Source organism: Podarcis bocagei (genome assembly GCF_964188305.1).
Source record: "Podarcis bocagei genome assembly, chromosome: 9".
Lineage (NCBI taxonomy): Eukaryota > Metazoa > Chordata > Lepidosauria > Squamata > Lacertidae > Podarcis > Podarcis bocagei.
The window spans coordinates 24,614,065-24,637,183 of record NC_138134.1 but is presented as its reverse complement, the minus strand read 5'-3'; the positions used below and the strand labels follow the sequence as shown (position 1 = coordinate 24,637,183).

At 42.5% G+C, this 23,119-nt stretch overlaps 2 protein-coding genes across 7 annotated transcripts in view; one reads left to right on the top strand and one right to left on the bottom strand.

Moving 5' to 3' along the window:
- Positions 1–51: 51 nt before the first annotated feature.
- Positions 52–15,898, top strand: TMEM165 (transmembrane protein 165). The gene is made up of 6 exons (XM_081209172.1): positions 52–370; positions 8,038–8,263; positions 9,175–9,350; positions 10,235–10,417; positions 13,249–13,354; positions 14,507–15,898. Exons 1-6 carry the CDS (start codon positions 200–202, stop codon positions 14,581–14,583), a joined length of 939 nt encoding a protein of 312 aa, XP_081065298.1. The 5' UTR covers positions 52–199; the 3' UTR covers positions 14,584–15,898.
- A 1,665-nt stretch (positions 15,899–17,563) lies between these two features.
- CLOCK (clock circadian regulator) overlaps positions 17,564–23,119 on the bottom strand; it is a 40,832-nt gene continuing 35,276 nt past the window's right edge. For all 6 annotated transcript variants that reach the window (XM_081208793.1, XM_081208795.1, XM_081208796.1 and 3 more), the window contains one exon: positions 17,564–23,107. In XM_081208793.1, coding sequence (XP_081064919.1) covers positions 22,907–23,107 — 201 coding nt within the window. In that variant the 3' untranslated portion in view covers positions 17,564–22,906. The remainder of the gene's footprint in view (positions 23,108–23,119) is intronic.

Genomic DNA, 23,119 nt, shown 5'->3' with positions numbered 1-23,119 from the left:
TCAGAGAAGCGGATGCGGAGCAAGGGGGCGGGCCCCGCCTCTGAAGCTTCGGTGGCGTGGCGGAGGGAACAGCTTCGGCGTTGTTTGGTTGAGGGGTCGCGGAGAAGGAAGCGGCTATGGCGGCGGGGAAGCGCCGCCTCCGCTCTCGCTGCCGCCGCCGCGCTTCTTCCTGTTAGCGGGAGAGGACTCGGCGCCGGGAATGGCGGGCCCCGCGCGGCTCCTGCTGCTGCTGCTCCTCGCCGCGCCCTTCGCCGCCTCGGAGCCGGAGAATGGCCAGGACCGGGGGGAGCCGCCGCCTCAGCAGGAGCAGCAGAAGCCGCCGCCGCCTCAGCAGCCGGCGGTGCAAGGGCCGGAGCTGGCCAAGGCCGAGGTGAGGGGCGCCGGGGGTAGGCTCGAAGGGGAGCGGGCGGCTCGGGGGCCTGGAGCGAGGCTGGCCCCGGCTCTTCAGAGCATCCTCCGACCGCATCTCCCCCTCCCCCCCAAAAAATACACGTGTGCGCGCACTCACACGAGACGTTCTTCGGGGGGCGGTAAACGGAGGGCGCTCTCCGCTCCTTGGCGGAGCCCTGACGTGGCTCTCGTGCCTGTGGGGGAGGGAATGGGGAGGAGGAAGAGATCCTGACGGGAGAAGCCAACCTTTGTTTCGAACACGTGTTTGTTGGGGAGTTTCTCAGTGAATGCGTGCTTGCAGCAGCTGCAAGGGGGATGGGCGGGAAGGCTTGGTGGACTTCACTTCATCAGGTGCAGGTAGTGTTATTCCTCCCCATCATGAGTTTACTCGAGGATTTCGTGGTCTTTCCACCCGGCTGTTTTGCTCCTCTTATTCCCTCCCCAGGCCTGTGGGTCTGCCTGCAGGTGCATGTATAAAACCACAATAGCTTTCCACCCAAACGTTTTATAAACTTTTGAGCTCCTCCCCTTCCCCAGCTAAGGGTAGCACTTCATGCACTTGATGAACTTGGGCCTGTCCATGAAAGTTTGTGCCACAATAAATCTTGCGGGGGCACCTACCTGCAAGGTTTTCAGGAGGAGCTGCCTTAAAACTGGGAATATGCTACCTGCTTATTTACTGAAAAGTAGCCCTCTGAGGGAAACTGCCTTTCATCAGCTCTGTGGTGACAGAGATTGCTTGCTGTCTTTGGGGTGCTGCTAAGGCAAGCATAGGGGACCTTTGATCCTCCAGATGTTGTTGAACTATAGCTCCCATCACCCCTGGCCAATCTTGCTACAGCTGATGGGAGTTGCAGTTCGGCAACATCTGGAAGGCCAAAGTTCCCCACCACATCTGTGCTGAGAGAATTGTTCATAAAGTTAGATAATACATCCATGGGGCTGGGAGATGGTTAAAATGAGTTTTATTGAAAGCCATAGGGATACAATCAGGTACAGAGTACCAGCATAAAATTTCATAGTTGTATCAGATTATAGCCATAATTTTGAAATTTAGTTTCGAGAAGAAAAAGTGGACTGTGTTCCCAGAGTGTTGTCAGGGGAGGTGGGAGCAAGAATCAGTCTTGAAGACAAAGGTGCTGTGGCTTAGACTTGCGTAGGAGTCCTATATCTACCCATAAAATCATGGTTGGGGGTGCAATGGTTCAACAGAGAATGGAACATATGTTGCATTTGTCCATAGAATTTTCTCAATTATGTAACCTTCATATCTTTGTTCACAAAAGGAGCATGGCCACAAATGGGAGCAGCAGGTGTTAAATGGTCAGATTTTATTTCTGATTACATTACTGAAAACTAGCAGTGTGTGACTGTTAAAAGTATTAGAGGTGTGAGACTTGCTATTCGGCAGTCACTAATGTGCATTAGAACCACCCACTTTTCCTCCCCACAAATTGATTTTTGCACTGTAGACTTCATTTTACCACTCTGACCTTAACAGGGTGGTTAAGTAGGGAGCAAGTGATTAATAGTGAAGTGCTGCACTAGAATTGGGACCGGGGGGGGGGATAATTTGCCTGGAAGTTTTCTGTGACTCCACCCTACTTTAGCTATTCCAGTGCGAGGAAATTTCAAAGAGGTTGTCTCATTCAATGCCCTACCATTTCAGTCCTTTGCTACCCCTCTCCCTGGAAAGGCTGCTGTGACTTTTAAAACTGGGTGGGAAGTAGAAATTCAAAATGCTAAAACTTTTCTCCAGGAGGCAGGTTTTGTGATGATGGTGGAAATCTTCTCCTGCAGCACTTCTGCTTATTATGCAATGATCTACAACACAGGAGCCTTGCCTGGCCACTTTGTTTGCTAGGAGGCTTGCTGCCCTGAAGAAGTCACACAAAGAGACAGGCAGTTTTTCCATTTTACCTTGGCATGGGGGTGAGGAGAGCTGACTTTGAACCTCTCCTGAAAATCTCCATTGTCATATAAGAAGTTGGAGAGGGTCTACACTGCCTTTCTCTGTTCCCTCTGGCTTTTATGTAGTTAACACTCATGTTTCTCTCTTTTTTATAATTTTAGAATGTCTCTACTTCTAGCAAATGCTGCTGTTCTGGTTCCACAGTATTCCTGCTTGATGTGGAAACCATGGCAGCCAGATATTTCTAACATAAATATTCCTTAAGGGCACAAAACTGCTCTGTATTTCAAAGATGGAGAATATGTGACCTTTCAGATTTTGTTGAACATCAGCTCCCTTCAGCCCCACCCAGAATGGGCAGTGGTCAGATACAATGGCAATTGTCATTCAGCAACACCTGGAGGACCGAAGATTCTGCACCCTGCTGTACTTGCAGCAAGTTCAACTTAATGCTGTTGACTATGGGCAACAGAGTTCCCTACTTTGTGCGATCTTGGTCTTATAGTAGCAGCAACACACACTGGCATATAGAAGCAAATTCAGGTCCTTTTCTGAGCTCTTCCCACTTCTGTGGTTCTGGATAATTTGAAATGACAGGCACTTACCTCCTGAGCCTATGTTCTCTGCGTAGAAGAATTCTGATTCACTGTGAACTGCGAACTGTAGGTGTGTGAGGCAACTGTCAGCACTCTTAACAAACTGCAGGTCCCAGAATTATTTGGGGGAAGCCATGACTGTTTAAAGAAGTAGGGTACAGTATGGTATGGCCTGGTGTAGGTACCATCCTATTCTTATAACCATAAAATCATAATACGCTATGGCCTCGCTGTTCCCGATAACATATGCTTTTAATCTATGGTTAAATCACAGATCCTCCTACTGAATCTCTTGCATAGATCAGGGATAAAGCAGGCATCTCTACTTAATAGAGGTTCTGCTGAGACAATGGGTATTGCTTGCCTTGAGGCTTGTTCAGCTCAGAGACTTAAAATGTGGTGTCTTGTTCTGCAGGTCAAAGAGGAAGCCTCAGGCAACTTCTCCCTTGCATCAATGAGGAAAATTCAAAGATCTGCCATGTGTACTGTATTTGTTGTTGGTCTTCAAGATGCTTGCTTGGATCATCCATTGAGATCCTTCAGAATATAGTACTACCTAAGTTATTCATTTTAAATAATGTATAATACACAGGGTACTTAGGGCCACTTTGCACTTTATACATGCCACTGGTATGTTAGTGCATTCTATCAGAAACAGTGTTTCATACCAGAGGTGCATCTATGGCTCTTACAGCATGAGTATTTTCAAGTCTGTCTCTGTTGACACTTTGTGCATGAGCTGCCACAAACAGCCAGGGTAGCCGCAGCAAAAACAATTGCAGTCTAAAGTGTGAAGCAAGCCGTACAAATATTGGTGCAGGTTCAGTTGAAGGAGTGAGCTAAATGCATTGTTTTTGTTTATCACAGTTTGGCATCCTGGAGACTAAAGTGTTGCCAAGCTGCACAATCAAGATGACAAGCCTGCCTCATTGTCTCAGACCACTGTGACTTCTTGGCAGCCTTGAGGGGTGGAGAGGTTTTGGTGAACTTTTTGTCACAGAGTGGTAATGGTAACAGTTCAAATTCTGTTAACATAAAACATTCCTTCTCCATTTTTTTTCTATCGACAATTGATTAATAAATTCCTGAACATGTCTAGTTGGTTCTGCTTGCAGGGGATGTCATAACAATTGCTTGTGCTTTTTATTAGAATATCAGTTCATTGGTAGGTTGAGGGCAGGGTTTGAAATTAGGGTGCAAGGTGCATTTTGCGCCTAAAGATTCTCTATTTACGAGCACTTTAAAAAGTCTGGGTGCCATTTTTTGCACCTGGCTGACACTCAAGGATTACTGAAATGCATGTGCTTTGAAGCCTCAAAGGATATGTTAAGGGTAGACAATATGAGTTTAACAATAAAGAGTGTGTTGAAAACTGAAGTATGGTACCAATATTTTTATTATAAACACTAATTTCTTTTGTATTAACAATTTCTGCTAAAAAAGTGATATTAACAATGTATCAATTATGTGAATTGTGTATTAATTCATGCTTATCAAAATAATAAGTAAAAAGTGTTGCTGACCACTGCCCCCCAGTGGCAACTAGACATTCTGTTTTGGCACCTACAACCCAGGTCCCAGAAGCCATTTGGCTCCTAGCTTTTCTGTCCCAGTTTCTAACTGGCACTGTGTTAGGAACCCTGTCACAATTCCCATATAGTGCTGTAGCCATTCAATAGCTCTTGTGGCACAATTTAAACTTCTTGTTGTAAAATAGAAAGTGTAATTTATTGTGTTCACTTTAATCAAGGGATTAGTAATTAGTAAAGCACAGTACAGGTAAATTCCCTCAGGCTAAAATTAACCCTTTAATTTAATAAGGTGAGAACAGTGTACTTAAGAGAAACCAGTAATTTAGAAGTTAAAATTGCTTGAGCAATTCAAAAATGACTCAGGAGCAATGCAAAAATGACTCATAAAAAGAAGCTGAGATTCTATAGCTCCACACTGTATGTGACTTAAAGCTTTCATGCCCCTGTAATACAGCTTCAACACGACACATCTTTTTGGAAAATACAGCTACTGAGTCCAAGCAAGCCATAAGTATTATCTTTATCTGCAAATCCAGTTTTCCGTGTTACTCCTGATTTTCACCTTTCTTTGATGGTTGTGTCATCAGTGACAAAGGGCTGGCAGGGTGAAACATTTTCTACATACTACCTGATCTTTATTTTTATTTTTTAAAGAAAAGAAAAGAGAGCTTTACAGTTTAAAACTTCATGCATATTAAGATTGAAATCTAGGCAACTTAAATTTTACTTTGAGTTCTCTGCATTTCAGACGGATACTGCTTCTGAGTTTGAGCAGTAGGATAGGATTTGGACTTGATGGATCTGTTAGATTCAGAGTGTATGGGTTCACTGTCTTGATCTTACCTTCAGTGGAATTTGATTTTTTTCCTTGTAATATATGATAAGGGATGTTGTTTCAGAATCTCCTGACCTTAAAGGAATGCCACTTTCCACATCTGTCCGTACACTCCAAGTACCCGCTTTATCAGACATAATATGGGTGATTCAGAAGGTTACAATGAAGTATGGTATAGTAATTCATAAAGTAATTCATCAAGTATGGCAAATCTGGGGTTGCTGAAGTGGCTGAAAAGTTACACGTGGGATGAGTTTGGCATAGACGTAAACAGAAATCTCTCCAGGGTGACTGGAACCTAAGCTTTGTAATAAGGGGGAGAGATGGCAGCTCAGGGTAAAATACCACAAATACGTGATCAGCTGAGTATAGATGACTCAAAGTCTGAAGTGCAAAATATAGAGCTACTTCAGGTAGCTTGCAATGATAAATTATAACTGAGTGATTAAAACATTAAATATTAACAGGAATGCCAGGGCACAGAAAATATGCTGAAGTGGTTGGAAGTCTTGAGGTCAAATTTGAAGTGGTCTTTGTGTAATTACGTATGTGAAGCAGGATACAAAAAGTGGTGTGAAGTGCTCTTAAGTTTTTCACCCAAAATTAGTCCATAAACGAACAGTTGTCTTGTAATGCAACACAATGTCTACTGGACAACACTGTTCTGACCTGTTGGTGTCTACAATAGATTTAGCTATATATGGTCTTTACTTCTCTTTCTCACATATGTGTTAACTTGATGTCACATTCCAGCCACTTAAATGGCATCATTTAAAACTCTTGGGTAACTGTGATTGTTGCCATAGTAGTATCGATGTGTTGATAATTGTAGCAGGAGTACGTTTTGACATCACTTAAGTCAGGCATGGCCAAACTTGGCCCTCCAGCTGTTTTGGGACTACAGTTCCTGTCACCCCTGACCACGTCCTGTTAGCTAGGGATGATGGGAGTTGTAGTCCCAAAACAGCTGGAGGGCCAAGTTTGGCAATGCCTGACTTAAGGGATCATCAAGTCTGATGCAATTAAGAATGTTGCAGTTCAATTAGGAAGACCTGGCTATGTTTTCATTTAATCCTGAAGATCACTGAGGAACTTTGGGCACTTAAGTGTTTGCCTGAACTACACCAGAGGCTAAAATGAGGTGACCCCATATCTGCCATTCCAGTCTATCTGGAGGAAAGTTGGCATGCAAATACGACAAATCAGCAAACTGGTAAGCAGGGATGTGAAACATTAGTACAGTAGTGTGTTCTAATGTATGTAAAATCTAGTTTACCAATACAGGGGCATCTCTTCAACTGCAGTCTGTTGTCAAGAAGAACATAATAAATGTTTTTCTTTACAATTCTGTTAACTATTCAAATTCATAAAAAGTTAAAACCAACACATTGTTAACTTTCAAATTTTCCCCTGAAGAAATTACTGCATTCGGGGGGGGGGGGGAGAGATGGCTGTTCTTCTGGTACAAAATGGTAGCTCTGCAACTCATCTCTCAGCTGGTGTAATTGACATCAGTATATAATCATGAAACATTTCATTCTCAGGTTCAAGTTTGTTGACAGTCTCAAGTGGCCCTACCCTAAGGAAGAGGCATTTTAGTAGTGGAGTATGAGAGCTGAAAATAATGCCAGTATATTTCACATCTGGCAACCAAAGTGCCCCTTAGGTTTCAGATAGTACATGGGTAGACAAGTCTCAAAAGCCCAGGACACAAATTTTCACAGCTGTCTCTAGTGGCTTATGGTGGCTCATTTACCAGAAGTAAAGTATTTAGCATTAACTCTGGAAATGTATACTTGATTCTGACCAAACTAAGCCTCCTAGGTTTCCAGGTGTGATTTTTTTTTATACCCCAGCTCTCCTACCCCACTGTATAGAGAAGGCTTCAAAATGCCTTGTTGTGCAGCAGAATGAATTATTTTAATTACTGATAAGCGCATATACTTTGAGAAGTCTTGTATCTGTATCCATATATGACAGGCTAATCATGCACTGTACTTGAATAGCAAAATTGCAGAGTTTACATGAATCATTTGCCAGAATATTGGGAAACATGGGCAGCTGAAGATTTGAACACTAGTATCGTTATTAACTTCAACTCTTTCCCCCCTTGTTTGTTTCTGAAAAATCATTCCTTAGTATCATATGTACCCCCCAAAAAATCACGATTAAGCAGCTGAATGGCATAAATTAGTTAATAGAAGACATAGTTTGCAGCAAGTAGCAAGATATGAAAATGTATTGAAGTAAAATGTACAGGCATTCACCCTAACATGTGATGGATTAAATTGAGGCCAAGAGCATGCAGGCAAATCCTTCCCCCACTGTCCTCAGGTGCACTGGCTTCTCTGTGATAATCATGCAAATATCTGAAAAGTTCTGAAGAGTTTTTAAAACAACATTGAGTGAATGCTCTTAGAGACTGTCCTAATCAGAAATTCCGATAAGCCAGGTTTCCCAGTCTTTGGGAAAAAAATTAAGTATATTGACCTGCTTTTTGAAAACAACAGCAACAACAACCCTCCAAACCACTGCACTTATTGTGCCCTGGGACTTTATGGTGAAGTGTAGCTAAGAAATCAAATAATTTGATTTCTTAATCAGTTAGCACACCCAAGGTTATTTGGGGTGTGGCTTACGTGCAGGTTTCTGTCCCCGGTTTAACTCAATGCAAGTTTAGTTAAATTCCTGGCCGCAGGTAGTGCAATAAGGAAAAATATAGAATAGATGGATTTGGATGAGAGAAATAAAACTTTTTTCTTTCCTCCCCAGAAAGGACCAACTCCAGTGGCTCCCATCCATTCTGTTAGTGAAGACTCCGGGGATAAGACTAACCTGGGATTTATCCATGCATTTGTGGCTGCGATATCGGTTATCATTGTCTCTGAACTTGGCGACAAAACCTTCTTCATTGCAGCCATCATGGCAATGCGTTACAACCGCTTAACAGTGCTCGCTGGGGCTATGCTTGCCCTGGGGTTGATGACATGTTTATCAGGTGGGTGCTGTAACTTCTCTGCCCTGGAACATATGTAGGAAAGCTGCAAACAGCGACACATGTATGTGGAGAAGACAGCCAGGCCTTGCTTTTGTGTCTTCTATCCTACAAAAGAATTTCCCCTTCCTCTGCTGCCTCCGAAAATATGCTCCAGAGAATTGGAGGAATCTCCAGAACAGCATGACATGCGGCAATAGGAACTGAAATGGGGCTGGTGGGATCTGGGGGGGGGGACCCCTTTGTCTGTATCCAGTTTGCAAAATGGGAGCTTCCCCTGGATCTGACTGACTCTCATGAATGGAAGGAATCCTTTCATTTGTGGAACGGGGGACATGAATCCATCCCATTGTGTTTTTGCTAATGTGTTCTATTTAACTAAAATCATGCCAACGTTACTGTCAGTGATTGTGTGAGTTAAAGTGTCTTGGGTAGCAAGGATGGGAAATATTTCTGGCCAAGGAATTAGAGATCTGCTACAACCACTCACATAAGACATTTAATCAAATTCACCAAGGCAACTTCTTATATTAATGGGTTGAAAAATAGATTGTGAACATGAAGAAAGCCTTGATAGGCAGTGGTTCATGCCTTATGCTTTGCATCAAATCTGGCAGAAAGATGGCAAGTTATACCTAAAGGAAGGTGTATTCTGGAAGAGTTTCATGAATTGCCCTAGAATGGGAAAATTGATTGTAGTTTTAATGGTGCAGTATGTTGTATCTTTTGATGTTAGCTGCCCTGGGCTCCTTTTTGGGAATGAGGTATACATCTGACCAAATAAATTAAGAGCTCCCTGAATTAGTAGAGAATCTAATTTTCTGTTAACCAGCTTGCAACCTGAATTAGGTTTACAGAATGAGCAAGGTCAACTTCACAGGTAGCTTGAAATGTTTTTGTTTTTCCACTCCTAGTTTTATTTGGCTATGCCACCACAGTAATCCCCAGAGTATACACCTACTACGTGTCGACAGCACTCTTTGCAATTTTCGGCATCCGAATGCTCCGGGAAGGCTTGAAGATGGGTGCAGATGAGGGTCAGGAAGAGCTGGAGGAAGTTCAAGCAGAACTCAAAAAGAAGGATGAAGAAGTAAGTTGAAGTATACAGAGCATGTGTATACCATGCAGAGTGTCATTGTGAAATCAGGAAGTCTAGGGAAATCAGATATTTAGCTACACCTGTTCCCAAATGGAATTGATACACCAGATATATAGCTCTTGCATGATGTAGCAAAATATCCTCTGCCTCCTGCAGTATGTTTAACAGTTGACTAAAACAGTTGTGCTGCAAGAGCAAGAGAAGAAAAACTCCTGGATACAAATTTCAGTAAGAAAGAAATTGAAGTGTAGAAGATGTTTTAACTGAGATTATTCTACTAACCTCTGTAGGTTGTATGTTCTTAGTTTTGGTGGTGAGAACCTATTAGTAGGTTATTGTGCTATATATTGTACAGTCCTTCAATGGTTGCTTCTGGCTTGGTTTCAATACAGTTTTTGTATTCTAAGAGCCAGAAGTTTTGTTAAGTTGTTTAGATAACGTCTCCCCATTTCAGGATATTTTCATTATTATTTGTATTGTTGGTATATAAGTGCAGAACTTCAAACAGTAAACATTATCAGAATTGTTGTGGTTTATTAATCATTTCTGAAATTGCCAGTACGAAATAGATTTGGCATTCTGCTTTAGCTCTCGTTTTAAACTCAGATTACCATATCAGAATGGTCATAGGAGAACTATACTGGTTCTGACTTAAGTGTTAATATTTATTCACCCAAATTGCTAATATATATTAGTCACTAGGCCTTTCCAATAGATTCTGGGTGAACTGAATTGACTAAGTCTTTGTGATAAATGCTGCCATCTGAGTTATATGTAAAATTTGTTAGTGTTCTGATAATTGATGTGTGTGTGGCACTTATACGTAGGAGCGAGTTAGTTCCTATTCTTTTCTAATAGCCACATTTTGCTTCTAGCTGCAGAGAACAAAACTATTAAATGGACCTGGAGATGTGGAAACAGGAACAGGCCCTGCTATACCTCAAAGAAAATGGCTGCACTTTATCTCTCCAATTTTTGTGCAAGCTTTTACTTTAACGTTCTTGGCCGAATGGGGCGACCGCTCTCAGTTAACCACAATAGTTCTTGCAGCAAGAGAGGTGAGTGAAATGCATAAGATGTATCTAATCAAAGAGCAACATTCTCAAGAACCAGTAATAGAACCATAGTATTGTAGAGTTGGAAGGGATCCGAGGGGTCATCTAGTCCAACCCCCTGAAATGCAGGAATCTCAATAAAAGCATCCATGACAGATGGGTCCCCCAACAGCTCTTATTGCCAGAAAGTTCTTCCTGAAGTTTAGTTGGAATCTCCTTTCTTGTAACTTGAATCCATTGGTTTGGCACCAGGTTGGGGGAGGCTGTCTTCAAGAACTTGTTTTAGTGGGGGGGGGGACTGCTAATCTTATTAAATAAAATACATTTAGAAGGGCAGTGGGGAGCAGAACCTGGTAGTGACGGAACAGGTGAAAATGTCTCGCTTCATATTGTGGCTACATGAATTTGCTCAAGAGAAAGCATCCCTTAAACTGTTCAAAGTGTGCACTGCTGCCCAGTAAACTCATTCAGGAGTTGCAGCAGTAGCACATGGCTTATAGAGAAGGAGCACAATGATGAAGGTTTGCCAGTGGGATTTGTTCTCTGTGCTGCTTCTCTTCATTCAACCAGAGGAGAAGGGGTACTTAGGCAAATACCCATTGCATCCTGTAGCCATTATTGCATCTCAGGTGAGGCCTCTAGAATCAAAGGAGGATGTGCCCAGTCAGGGAGCCTATGTGTGATAGATGTACCGTATTTTTCGCCCTATAGGACGCACTTTTCCCCCTCCAAAAATGAAGGGGAAATCTGGGTGTGTCCTATGGGGCGAATGCAGGCTTTTGGTGAAGCTTGGAGAGCGAGAGGGGTCGGTGCGCACCGACCCCTCTCGCTCTCCAGGCTTCAGGAACACATCCGCAGCCTAGGCAGCCCTACGGGAGGTCCGGCAGGGATGTCTAGGCTGCGAATAGCCTTCCCGGCAAGGCTCCCCACGCTGCGGATAGCAGCCTGCCGCCCGGCGGGCGGGGCGCCCTGAAGCAGAGCGCCCCCCTCGCCAGGCAGACATCCGCAGCGTGGGGAGCCTTGCCGGACTTCCCGGCAAGGCTCCCCACGCTGCGGATAGCAGCCTGGCGGGCGGGGCGCCCTGAAGCAGAGCGCCCCCCTCGCCAGGCAGACATCCGCAGCATGGGGAGCCTTGCCGGATAGCAGCCTGCCGCCCGGCGGGCGGGGCGCCCTGAAGCAGAGCGCCCCCCTCGCCAGGCAGACATCCGCAGCGTGGGGAGCCTTGCCAGAGTTCCCGGCAAGGCTCCCCACGCTGCGGATAGCAGCCTGGCGGGCGGGGCGCCCTGAAGCAGAGCGCCCCCCTCGCCAGGCAGACATCCGCAGCGTGGGGAGCCTTGCCGGATAGCAGCCTGCCGCCCGGCGGGCGGGGCGCCCTGAAGCAGAGCGCCCCCCTCGCCAGGCAGACATCCGCAGCGTGGGGAGCCTTGCCGGATAGCAGCCTGCCGCCCGGCGGGCGGGGCGCCCTGAAGCAGAGCGCCCCCCTCGCCAGGCAGACATCCGCAGCGTGGGGAGCCTTGCCAGAGTTCCCGGCAAGGCTCCCCACGCTGCGGATAGCAGCCTGCCGGCCCCGCAGGGGGGGCGCCCTGATGCAGAGCGCCCCTCGCGCGGGGCAGACATCGGCCAGCCCCACAAGCTCGGGGGACAGCAGGGAGGCGCAGCGCCACCATCCCGCTGTTCCTCGACCTGGTTCTGTTTCCCCGACCTGCTTTTGGGGGGGAAATAAAGGGAAATTTTTTCCCCTTTATTTCCCCCCAAAAAAACTAGGTGCGTCCTATGGGACGGAGCGTCCTATGGGGCGAAAAATACGGTATTCTATATGCAAGGGGCAGGCTGTGTGTGTGCGTATAGACTTTCTTCCTTTGCTGCTGCAGATGGCTGGTGTCCTTGAGTCTGCCTGCTCTCTTTCTACACACCCCTTTTCCTCCTGTAGTATCGGGCCAGGGGATTTAGATTTAGAGCAGGATGCACATCTCCTCCAGAGGTATACTTTTGGCAACGTCCTTTGGCATATAGTAAATGCTAGACAAAGTGAGCTCTTTGGGCTGCTTCCTGTCTTATTTGGAAGCAAGTCCCCTTGAGTTGGTGAGACTTCCTCCTGGGTAAGCAGGCATTGGATTGCTGCCTTAGGTGCCGGCACACATATTAGTGTATCTGTATTTATATTTTCAGGCATTATAAAGTAGCATGGGGTCGAAAGTTTGTCCAAAGGCTAAATAATCCGAGATTGATTTTAGACAGTAGCCTCTGAAACAGTCATTATATATGCCACATTCCAGTCATGGATGTAGCTCAAAGTTGGCCTGGACACCCTGTACAGGTTCATCCTCTCTCTCGTGGGACACACAAAGGCACACAGCTCCCCTCCTCTGCTGATCTGTGCCAATCAGCTGAGGAGGAAGGCTAACACTGTGGCTACCTTTTTTTCTTTTTCTTTTTGCTTCCACCATCCAAATTGGTAGGAGCTCATGGGACCAGAAAATAAAAAAATTGCCTAGGTGTTGTATCAGGCCCCTAAACTGGGGGTGAGCCACCACTGCTTAAGCATTATCATGATTCTATCCTTTAAACAGAAGTGGGAATTTAAATGAGTTGGAAAAAAACAATTCTCATTTAATGAGGGGGTGAGTGTTGTATCGGCAGTAACTGGAAATGGCCACACTTTTTTGCTTTTATCCCAGGAAACAGCTGCCCAATAAAATCACCCTGGTCATTAACCCCAACTTTTGAAGTGGTTGACAATCTTCTCTTAATGTGGCTTTGTCTGATCAAGCCCTTTGAATGCATAAATACCTCCAATAAACTGCATTGAAAGTTGACCATGTGTATTTGTACAGGATCCCTATGGTGTGGCAGTAGGTGGAACAGTTGGCCATAGCTTATGTACTGGCCTAGCGGTGATTGGAGGAAGAATGATAGCACAAAAAATATCTGTTCGGACTGGTAAGTAAGCCCTTGATTGGAAGCTGATTTGCCTAATAATTGCAAACTGAGACAAAGCGAGTAGAATTTCAAACTTGGAGTAATTAGGGGCTGAAAGTAGTGAGAGGGATGTGTTGAATGCGTGTAATGAGTTACTATGTTCAACTTACATTTGGGCTAGAGGGCTGCATCAAAACAACTGTTTTTTCCTGCATGAACACTCAAGACAGCCATCGACATCTTTGTGCTCATAGGCACCAGAGGAGAATATGCAACCTGTATGCTGCTGATAACTATAATTTTATTGCCTGCGCCCTCTCTTTTTTAAAAAAAATATAAAATAAAACTTGTTACTTGAATGGTGTTACAGATTTTAATAAGTTTACACCAGCAGCCACTTCAAATATATTATGGGTGGCCCTCTCCCATTTAAGAAGTTTGTGTTAAATGGCTCCTCACAAAATAGTGGCAGTTTCCATTATGCAAGTACAGAGTGGCAGCTACGGGGAGATAGAGCCACATAACATTAGCCATACAATAATACTTTTATTAAGTTGCCATTGGTTTAATCTCTAAAACAAGGCTATAAAATCCAAACTGAGTTGGGTAGGGCCAAATTTCCCATTCTCTAGAAGCTCACAGGCTGTGTGAGGCACTTTCCACCAGTTCCACCTTGATGTTAGGACATCAGCTGCCCTACCTCTTTGTCATGTTTACTGCCCGCTAGAAAAAAGTATGTTCGCTTTTCAAGAAAATGAAAAGTTGCACTGTCAGAAGTCAATTTCTCCTGTCTGCTGGTTTTGCTCTCTGGTGTGAGCCCAAAGGCTTGTCTTTAGGAACATGCTTCATGTGAACCACATCATGGGTACTTCCAATTGTGAGCAAGCGTGCTGGTCTGCGTACAAACATGCTTGTGACTTCTTGAGTCTGAACATGCCTAAATTGTGTGTGCAGTACAGGGGCCATGTGGCGTCCCTTGGCTGAGGGCAGTGAAAGAGAAGAACTTGTCACAATTCTGCAAGAGCTGGGAACAGCTTAATGGGTACATCAGTGCTTTAAGGCAAATGGGTGCTGTAAGTTGTTTATGGGATGAAAGAGAGCCATTAGATACAGAGTGAACTTTGTCCTTCTGATCTAATCACCATCTTTTCTCTCTCTCTCTCTCTCTTACAGTGACAATCATAGGAGGCATTGTTTTCTTAGCATTTGCATTTTCTGCACTATTTATAAGCCCAGATGCTGGTTTTTAACAAGAGATTTCCCCCTTTCCTTGAACGAGCAAGAATTAGGAGCAACAAACCTACCCTTGTATTCCTGTATATAGTGTACAGCTATTAGTAAAACAAGCACTGAAGACGGGATGCGGTAACTTTTATAGTAACATTTAATTTGGTATACTTTGTGGACACAATCTGTGCTGGAGTACATGCATAGTCTATATATCTGGGACACAAATATGTTTGCTTACTGTAGCTGACTCAGGTAAACTGAGATCCACCTTCTGAAATTTTATGAGGTTTGCTACTTCATCTGCGGATCACCACTAGCCATTGCTGAAAGATCCCCATTCTGGACGAATTGCTGCTGCCTTTGGCTTGCAGTTATGCCTTACCAAGTGTCTAGTACAAAGTATTGCGGAGAACCTTTTGCCTCCGACCTTGCAGCCCAAGTACACCGTTCCACAATCAATAATGAATACCAGGAAATCTGAAATCTGCACTTAGGGCTAACTCGCTTCCTCAAGGATTTGTGAATTCAGTTTGTAACTGAATTGTAGAAAAATCAGAATGTTTTGGTATCAAGTATGCTGATTCAGAATTCAAATGTATTCAAGTACACAATCTAGCCAGATAGTAACCAAATAAAATTCGTCTTTTTTTTTTTGTATTTATACTAAACATTCACTGCTTTTTCAGATTAAAGTACTTACTAAGGTGTTGATTGTTTTTCTTTTAGAAATTAAAAAGGTAAACAGGGAGAACATGAATAAATTTAGGTGTCTTCTGTTTTAGAAATGTAGTTGCTTTGACTGCTTAGCTTAATTCAGAGGAAGTTATTGTGTAGTATTTCTACTTGGTTTGGGGGGGCACTTTTATCTTACAGGCAAGCATTTTGGCTACATTCAGTGTCTAGTCTGGACAAATATTTCTGTGATTCCTTGTGGTTGCTACTGTGTTTAAATCATTCAGTCATTTCTGTAATGATTCTTAAGCAGATCGTTTGAGGAGTTTCAGTCGTCTAATACTGTGTCTTTGACAGACTGCTCTGAAGACAATATCTGGGTACTGAGTAAGTGCAGTAGTTCTCCATACTTCATATATAAGCATCATGTCTGGAATAGTAAACTTGTGCTTACATATGAAGTATGAGGAAACTATTGCAGAATTAGGAAACAAAGCATCATCCAGAGGTAGTCTTAGCCCTGAAATGAGAGAGATTCAAGCACACGTTTTACATCAGCTAGCTAGAAGACCAGATGAAATAGCCAAAGACTTAAGAATTACTGTAAGTAATATTTTATCAGGATGGAAAGATTACTTGAAACAATAAACTGTATAAAGGTGACTTGATTATTCTTGTTTCTATGCCTATGGTTCTCCAAAGCAGTACAGAAATTTAGCCCACGGGCCAAAAGCACCTAAATTTTAAGAATAGCTGTCTGCTCTCTATTCCATGGATGTTGACCTTTTTCAGTCTAGTGGCAGCATTCTCTTGAGGTGTGTCCTAGTTCAGTGACACATTCCTGGCAGCTCTCAAGGAGCAGCTAGTGTGGGCACCTCTCTGTCTTAAGAGGGAAGTACCTCTCTCAGACTAGAAGTTCAGCTGCTGATCCTGAATAAACGCTTCAAGGACAGAATTGATGTCTAAAACAATTATTCTGTTGTGTGAACTTTGAAATTGCTGCACCCTCCAGGTGATGATGGATTCCAACTCGTAAAAGTCCCAGCTGGGATGACAGCAACACCCAGAGGACCACAGTCTCCCTACACCTGACCTAGGACAAAGACTTAGCTGCAATTTCCAATGTAGCCACCGTTGCTAGTTTTCAACATGAGAGGCTGCTAGATCAAAGGTTTAACCTGGCATTCCATTTATTTGAGTGATGGCAGACAGGCATCCTTTGCTTTGCTGATTTTTACCTGCAATGTTCAGCCACAGTGGCACATTTGATGTATTCAGAGGCATGCATTTTAACTTTTCATGGAGTGTCAATGAGATGCCTCTTGGTCTGAACTAAAACAATGGCATCCTAGAATGTAACTCTGGAGTTCAAACACTTGGGAGGACGGGGTTGTTGGGAGACATGTGCAAAAAGGACGCCAGTGTGATTGTGGAAAAGATTCCACAAAAGGAGGAAGTTTGAAAGCCATTTGTTTATACATTGGTACCTCTGGTTACGTACTTAATTTGTTCCGGAGGTCCGTTCTTAACCTGAAACTGTTCTTAACCTGAGGTACCACTTTAGCTAACGGGGCCTCCTGCTGCTGCGCCGCCGCACAATTTCTGTTCTCATCCCGAAGCAAAGTTCTTAACCCAAGGTATTATTTCTGGGTTAACGGAGTCTGTAACCTGAAGCGTATGTAACCCAAGGTACCACTGTATTATCAAAACATACTTCATTTAGTTTGAAATGCATCCCCTGCACAGGATTTTTTAAATGCCCAGAACATTGAGAAGCAACTTCCTCTTTAGGAACTATTTTTGTTTCTTCCTAAATGAAGATCGAGGGTAGCTACAGAAGATTGTGGGCATTCTAAAACACTTCCATGAGCAAATCTGGATATATTGGAAGAGGCTTAAATTAGAAAACACTGCCTAGAAGTACCTTGAGTGCTAGGCAGACTGAACTGGAGCTGCTCTGTTCTAGTCCAAGGGGTGTTGAATATTTGGCCCTCCATGTATTGCTTGACTACAACTCCCACTATCCTTGGACATTGGCCATGCTTGCTGTTGCTGATGGGAGTTGTAGTTCTGCAACATCTTGCGGGTAAAAGATTCCCCACCATCTACTAGTTCAAAGAGGCTGGCAGGACCAGTGTAGATTCACTGAAGGTACAGAATCACCAAACCCATGGTATTTGATGCCTCTTGTACCCCACTCCTGACATCGGCCCTTATTTGGAGCTACCGTTACTGAAGGAAAGTAGCGCCAGATGGAACAATACCAACAAAGCAGCAGCCAAGACATAAAAATGAATTCAAACCAGGACCTTAAGGCTAAAAGAAGCAGAAATTTCAAATGTTATATTTATTCAGTTAAAAACTGACACTTGGTAATGGTCACATGAACACTAGGGAACCATATCTACATTTTCCTGAAGTTAGATCATGAAAATTGCACAGGTTGTTCTACATATACAAATCTAATGCCATTTTTTTTAATGCAAAACCAAGACAATGTGAAATCAACACTGAAAAGTATCCAATTAGACAATTTTAAAAATAAATACTCCTTTTAAGAATAAAAAACACTTTCAAAGCAGCTGTATCTTTAAGAACATCCCTCCCCCCTCCCAAAGTCTTCCCTCGATTTTGATTGTCTACTAGTGCAGCACCTCTCGGTCAGAGCTGGGATCTGTAGATCAGGCAACACAGTATTTTGTTCATACACAGTGTTTTGTTTTGCTTGTGTGTGTTACTGGTAGATACAATATCTTTAAGCAATATAGCCTATCATGCTGCTGGCAACACCCATGCAGATGAAAAAGCATGAAGCATAGCAACACTGACTGTAAAGTACTTGTTTATTAAAAGACAGAGGAATGTAGTGTTAAAAAAATATATATTGACAAATAAACTACCCAGTTTCATAAACAACCAAATTAAATTTTAAAAAATCTTATTTCGACGCTTGCCTCATTTATTTATGAGCCAATCAACATTCATTTTCAGACATCTCTATATACTTCGGTTCATTAAAAAATGTCTCCAACGCTTTTTACTGGTAAGGGGGAGAAAGGAAAGAAAAATAAAAACTTTTCCTCCCTTTGAAATCCAAGCTGCTCCTGCCAAGCCGCTCTTCCCACCACATACAATGTTTCAGCAAGAAATTTCCAATGGAGACGATTTATGCGTTTGACACACATGCAGACAGCACATGACACCATTACGTTAAAAAAATAAAACCCACACACAAAAAAAACCTGTTCTCTCTAAAAATACAAACTATTCTATAATTGTGACTGAAGCAGTCTACTGAAGGCCACATCTGTAAACCCTCTACACATTTTAATCCTAAGGACCACTTAGAATCATTTTAAAGGCTCTAACAAGCCTCCTGTTGATATCTCTCCGACAATTGTGCAACATTATTTTTTTTTTTAAAAAAAAAAAGCTCTTCAAAGAGCTTAAGTGTGTAGATTTATCCGTTTCCCACAAAACCACTCAGTATCAGATGCCTGCATAAGCTTGTGTTCAGAGTCTCAAAGGATCCCCATATTGAGAAACATTTTCCAGCAATGCCTCTTTTTGACAATAGTCTACATTCCGATTCCTTTGGACACCCGCCCCCCATTGTGAACAGTTCCATTGCCTAAAAATAATAAACTGTATTCCGAATGAGGCCCCCCCACCCCCCTCAATAAAGTGCTTTCATCTGCACACATCTTTCTACCCTAATTCAATAGGATACTCAAGTATGAAACAAGGGCGACCCACCTTGGAGAGGATAAGAGCATGGCACTTCAGAAAAACAAACAAACAGATTTGACTTGCCGGTCTTTCAAGTTCCAACAACATATACACGCTTTGGGGCTGCTCTCTTGGCCAGAACAGTGCAAAGGCCAGTGACAACATTCCTCCCCTTGCTCAAAACTGTTGTTGCCCTTCCTATTGGGAACCCCCAGGGGCTTACTGATCATATATGGCCTTAAGCATCTAACTGAATTAGGATGACCAACAGCTTTGTACTTGCTAATCTGGTTGTTGGGTCATTTTTGTTGTCAGTTGGCAGCAGGCAAGCAGCCTGCAGAAGTTTTGTGATACACTGGAGCCCCAGCCCCAGCCAGTAAACTTCTAGGTAAAAGTAATGGAAGGCATATGGAGAGCTCTGACTATAATCTTTTAATATGTGTACAAATATAGTATATATATTAAATATAATATAAAAATATTTATACAATTCCCTCTAGAGACCCATTTTTAAATCGTCTTCCCTCGCCCCCTCCCCCAATGTAAGCAACCCTAAACTGCATTTTCTCTTTTTCAGCAGCACTCTGTCATACTTAAGTGCTGGTTACGGTGTGGTTGTGTTAGTGCTATTTCATTAGAACATTCACTTACCAGTCCCCATGCCCACCCACCCTTTCTTCCCAAACAGAGACATTTGGCCACATTGAATTCAAGATGGCAAAGCACTCAGTCCAGCAGCAACTACTGGGCTAAGACCAGCCATGAGAAAGCAGCATTAGCACAAGCCATCTCCCCGTTATTTACCGTATTTTTCTCTCTATAAGACGCACCAGACCACAAGACGCACCTAGTTTTTGGATGAGGAAAACAAGAAAAAAAATATTCTGAATCTCAGAAGCCAGAACAGCAAGAGGGATCGCCGTGCAGTGAAAGCAGCAATCCCTCTTGCTGTTCTGGCTTCTGGGACAGCTGCACAGCCTGCATTCACTCCATAAGACGCACACACATTTCCCCTTACTTTATAGGAGGGAAAAAGTGAATCTTATAGAGCAAAAAATACGGTAAGTGGGAAGTGATATCGAACATTTCTGAGTAACCAGCAACACCAGAGAAAAAGCATCACGGCTGAAAGAAATCCTTCCCCTCAAGGTTTTTGTTTCTGGCCTCTTTCAGTTAAGACTGCCCAAGGTGTGGTCGTTAAGTCCTGTTTCTTAAAACTTTAGCCATCGTTTTCTAGTTTCTCGCCATTTCTCTGCTATCTAACTTTCACAGCAACCTCCCGGAAGTCTCACTACAGAAACCTCACGTCTACCACAAGCGGCAATTCCCCCCAAGGAGCAGTCAAAAGGAGGTTGGTATCAAATAAAAAAGTCCAGTGATTATGCTCTGCACTCCCAGTAACTCCATATACAAAAGCCTTGCTGTCCTGTCCTGTGAGCACAATGAAAGCTCCCCTGATTTTCTCATTCAGTACTATTATTGTTGTTTCTGTTGTAAATAGCTTAAAGCCCAAGAGGATGCCTATTCACTAAAACAATGCCATTAAAGCATGGACCTTTGATCAACACAGCCTAATTTGGAATTACAAGCAGCATTGGTATGGCAAGACAAAAGCTATCTGCAATTAAGTTAATGCGACTACTTTCCCACAATGTGCATTTCTTTGAGACTAGTTTAGGGAATGCCATAAAGTCCCTTTAAAGAATATAGCTAGGAGATTTCCTAGACAAGTGACCTACTGGTTTCCAGTCGCTGCCAAGAGGGAACAGAAACTAGTCCAATTCTTTGGTTCTTTATTTCTTAAAACTTTGACTCCTGTTATTATGGTTCTACTGTTAGACTATTGATTGTGGCGTGTCACGGGAGGATCATGCAAGACTATGGCAATGAAAACGACTCTTTAATCGTTAGTCTCAAAGATAAAATTCTGCTATCATTTGCTACTATGGTGTTGGCTTTGCTAACCCAGCATTACATTCTTAGCATCTCGCCATACTTTGGTTACATTAATAAAGCTCCTCTATAATACTCCATCTTTCTCGACTCTGATATTCCTTCATCACAATCAGATTCTTCTTCTTTGAACTAACCAATCTATCTTTGTATTAAAAACACATTTTGCTCTGCAGATGTGGATTTTAAACCTAGTACCATAAAATCTACTCAGTGTTTACTTTTAAAACTGTACAGAATTTCAGTTGAATCTTTTTATTAACTTTATTAAGTGAACTTGCCATCTGAAGTCTTAGTGCATCAATATCCCTTTTGGAAGCTGTGGCCCTCATGATCTTTTATCTCTTTTCCCATTAAATTTCAGTAAATTTGAATTTGAGCCACCTTACAAAGTGATTATACTTGATTACTATGCAATTCTGTTTTGCTATCATTTAAAAGAACTTAATTTTGTGTAAATGAATACTTCAAAAGTAAGTCATTACATGGTGTATATTAACCATTAACCATGGTTAATGGTTAAAAAAGGATGTGCCAAAAATTCAGAACTTCATACCCCAATTTGTATTATTCTCTCTCTCTCTATATATATATACACAAATACAGTGGAGAAACAGCTATGAAGGATGCTTTGTTAACAATGTACTAAGACTTCAAAAATGGTCACAAATTCCAGATAATGTAATTAGAGATGTTTAACACTATCACCTGAATCAAAATCAAGGCACTATGGGGTTTTTTGTTTTTGTTTTTTCAAATGACCCTGAATCATTTCTGATTAAATGAAGGTCAAAATGTTCAAAGAAGAATAAAAAGATTCCAACAAATTCTGAGAAGTTGTATTTCTCACCACAGAGGTTAAAAAGTGCCTACAATTATTAAATTCAAATATATTTTTCTGTGCAAATTACTCCTATATTTGAGACATTCTTGAAAATTACTTTCATATTTTTAAACCTTATTTTTTTTACATAAATATTTCCAACTATGTATTATATCAAAAGATAGCTTTGGGGGAGTAAAATTCCAAACCATCCACAATAGAGCAGTGCAAATTCCTATTTTTTCCCAAAGAAAAAAATTTGAGTATTCATGAAATGATAAATGATATATATGAATCTTAATGCCTTGAACCCCCCACAAGTTCAAAGAGTTTCATCAATAATTTAACTGCAAAACTTCCACAAACCAGCACACTATATTACCTCATTGAACTAACTCCGACAATCACACATAAAGCACAAACAGAAGACTTGTGCCCACATTACAGGTGAGAATAAATGATGGAGCATGATGTAGAAGACAAACAAGTATAAACGGATGAAAATAGTAATCTGAGCATTGTGTGAAAATGTAGGGGGGAAACATATTCAAAACAGTTTCATGCATCATATAAAATATTCTGCTCTCTCACCTTTTATCCAGACATATACATAGTATTTTACAGTATCTGTACAATGAAGACTGATTCCACACAATATTTTGAAAATATTTACTGTCCCAAAATGTGAAAAAATTAACTTCCTTTTGGAGCATAATTGCAGGCAAACAATTTTTTTAAAAAACAAAACCCAACTGCTGTCATGACAGCATGTCCATTGTAACACTTAATCTGAGAAAATTGCTAAAAACATCAAGATATTTAAGTGCCCTATTTAGTCCACTGAACATTTTGAGACTTGATCTGGACAAGTTAACTGATGGCAGTGCATGCCTTTGAAGGAAAAACAAAACACAGAAACCAGAGTAACTAGGTTCCTCTCAAAGGTAGCCATGTCCCTGTCCCCGTCATCTTTTTTGCAGATTTATACCTAATATACCTCCAACAGCATTTTGCTTTGTTTTCCTCAGCACACACATTCCAAGCGGTTAGAAGAATACTCAATACTGTACTTCACAAAGTCTGTAGGCTTCTTTCTCTAACACCAGGGCAACTGTTAACGGAGCAGCTACCCCTCTGCATTGCTCCTGGAAGCAAGAGCCTCCATGCTACCGCGGCTGAATTTTGGAAACCTCTGTCATGCTGTCAGTTCTGTGTCGTGAAATTTGTTGCTGTTGGTGCTGCTGCTGCTGCTGCTGTTGCGACTGATGCTGCTGGTGGTGTGACTGGGTAAAAGTGCTTTGTTGTAGTGGAAAAGCAGCAGAGAGAATAAGCTGAGTTGACTGATTTCCATGAAGCAACCTGGAGGTCTAAATACACAA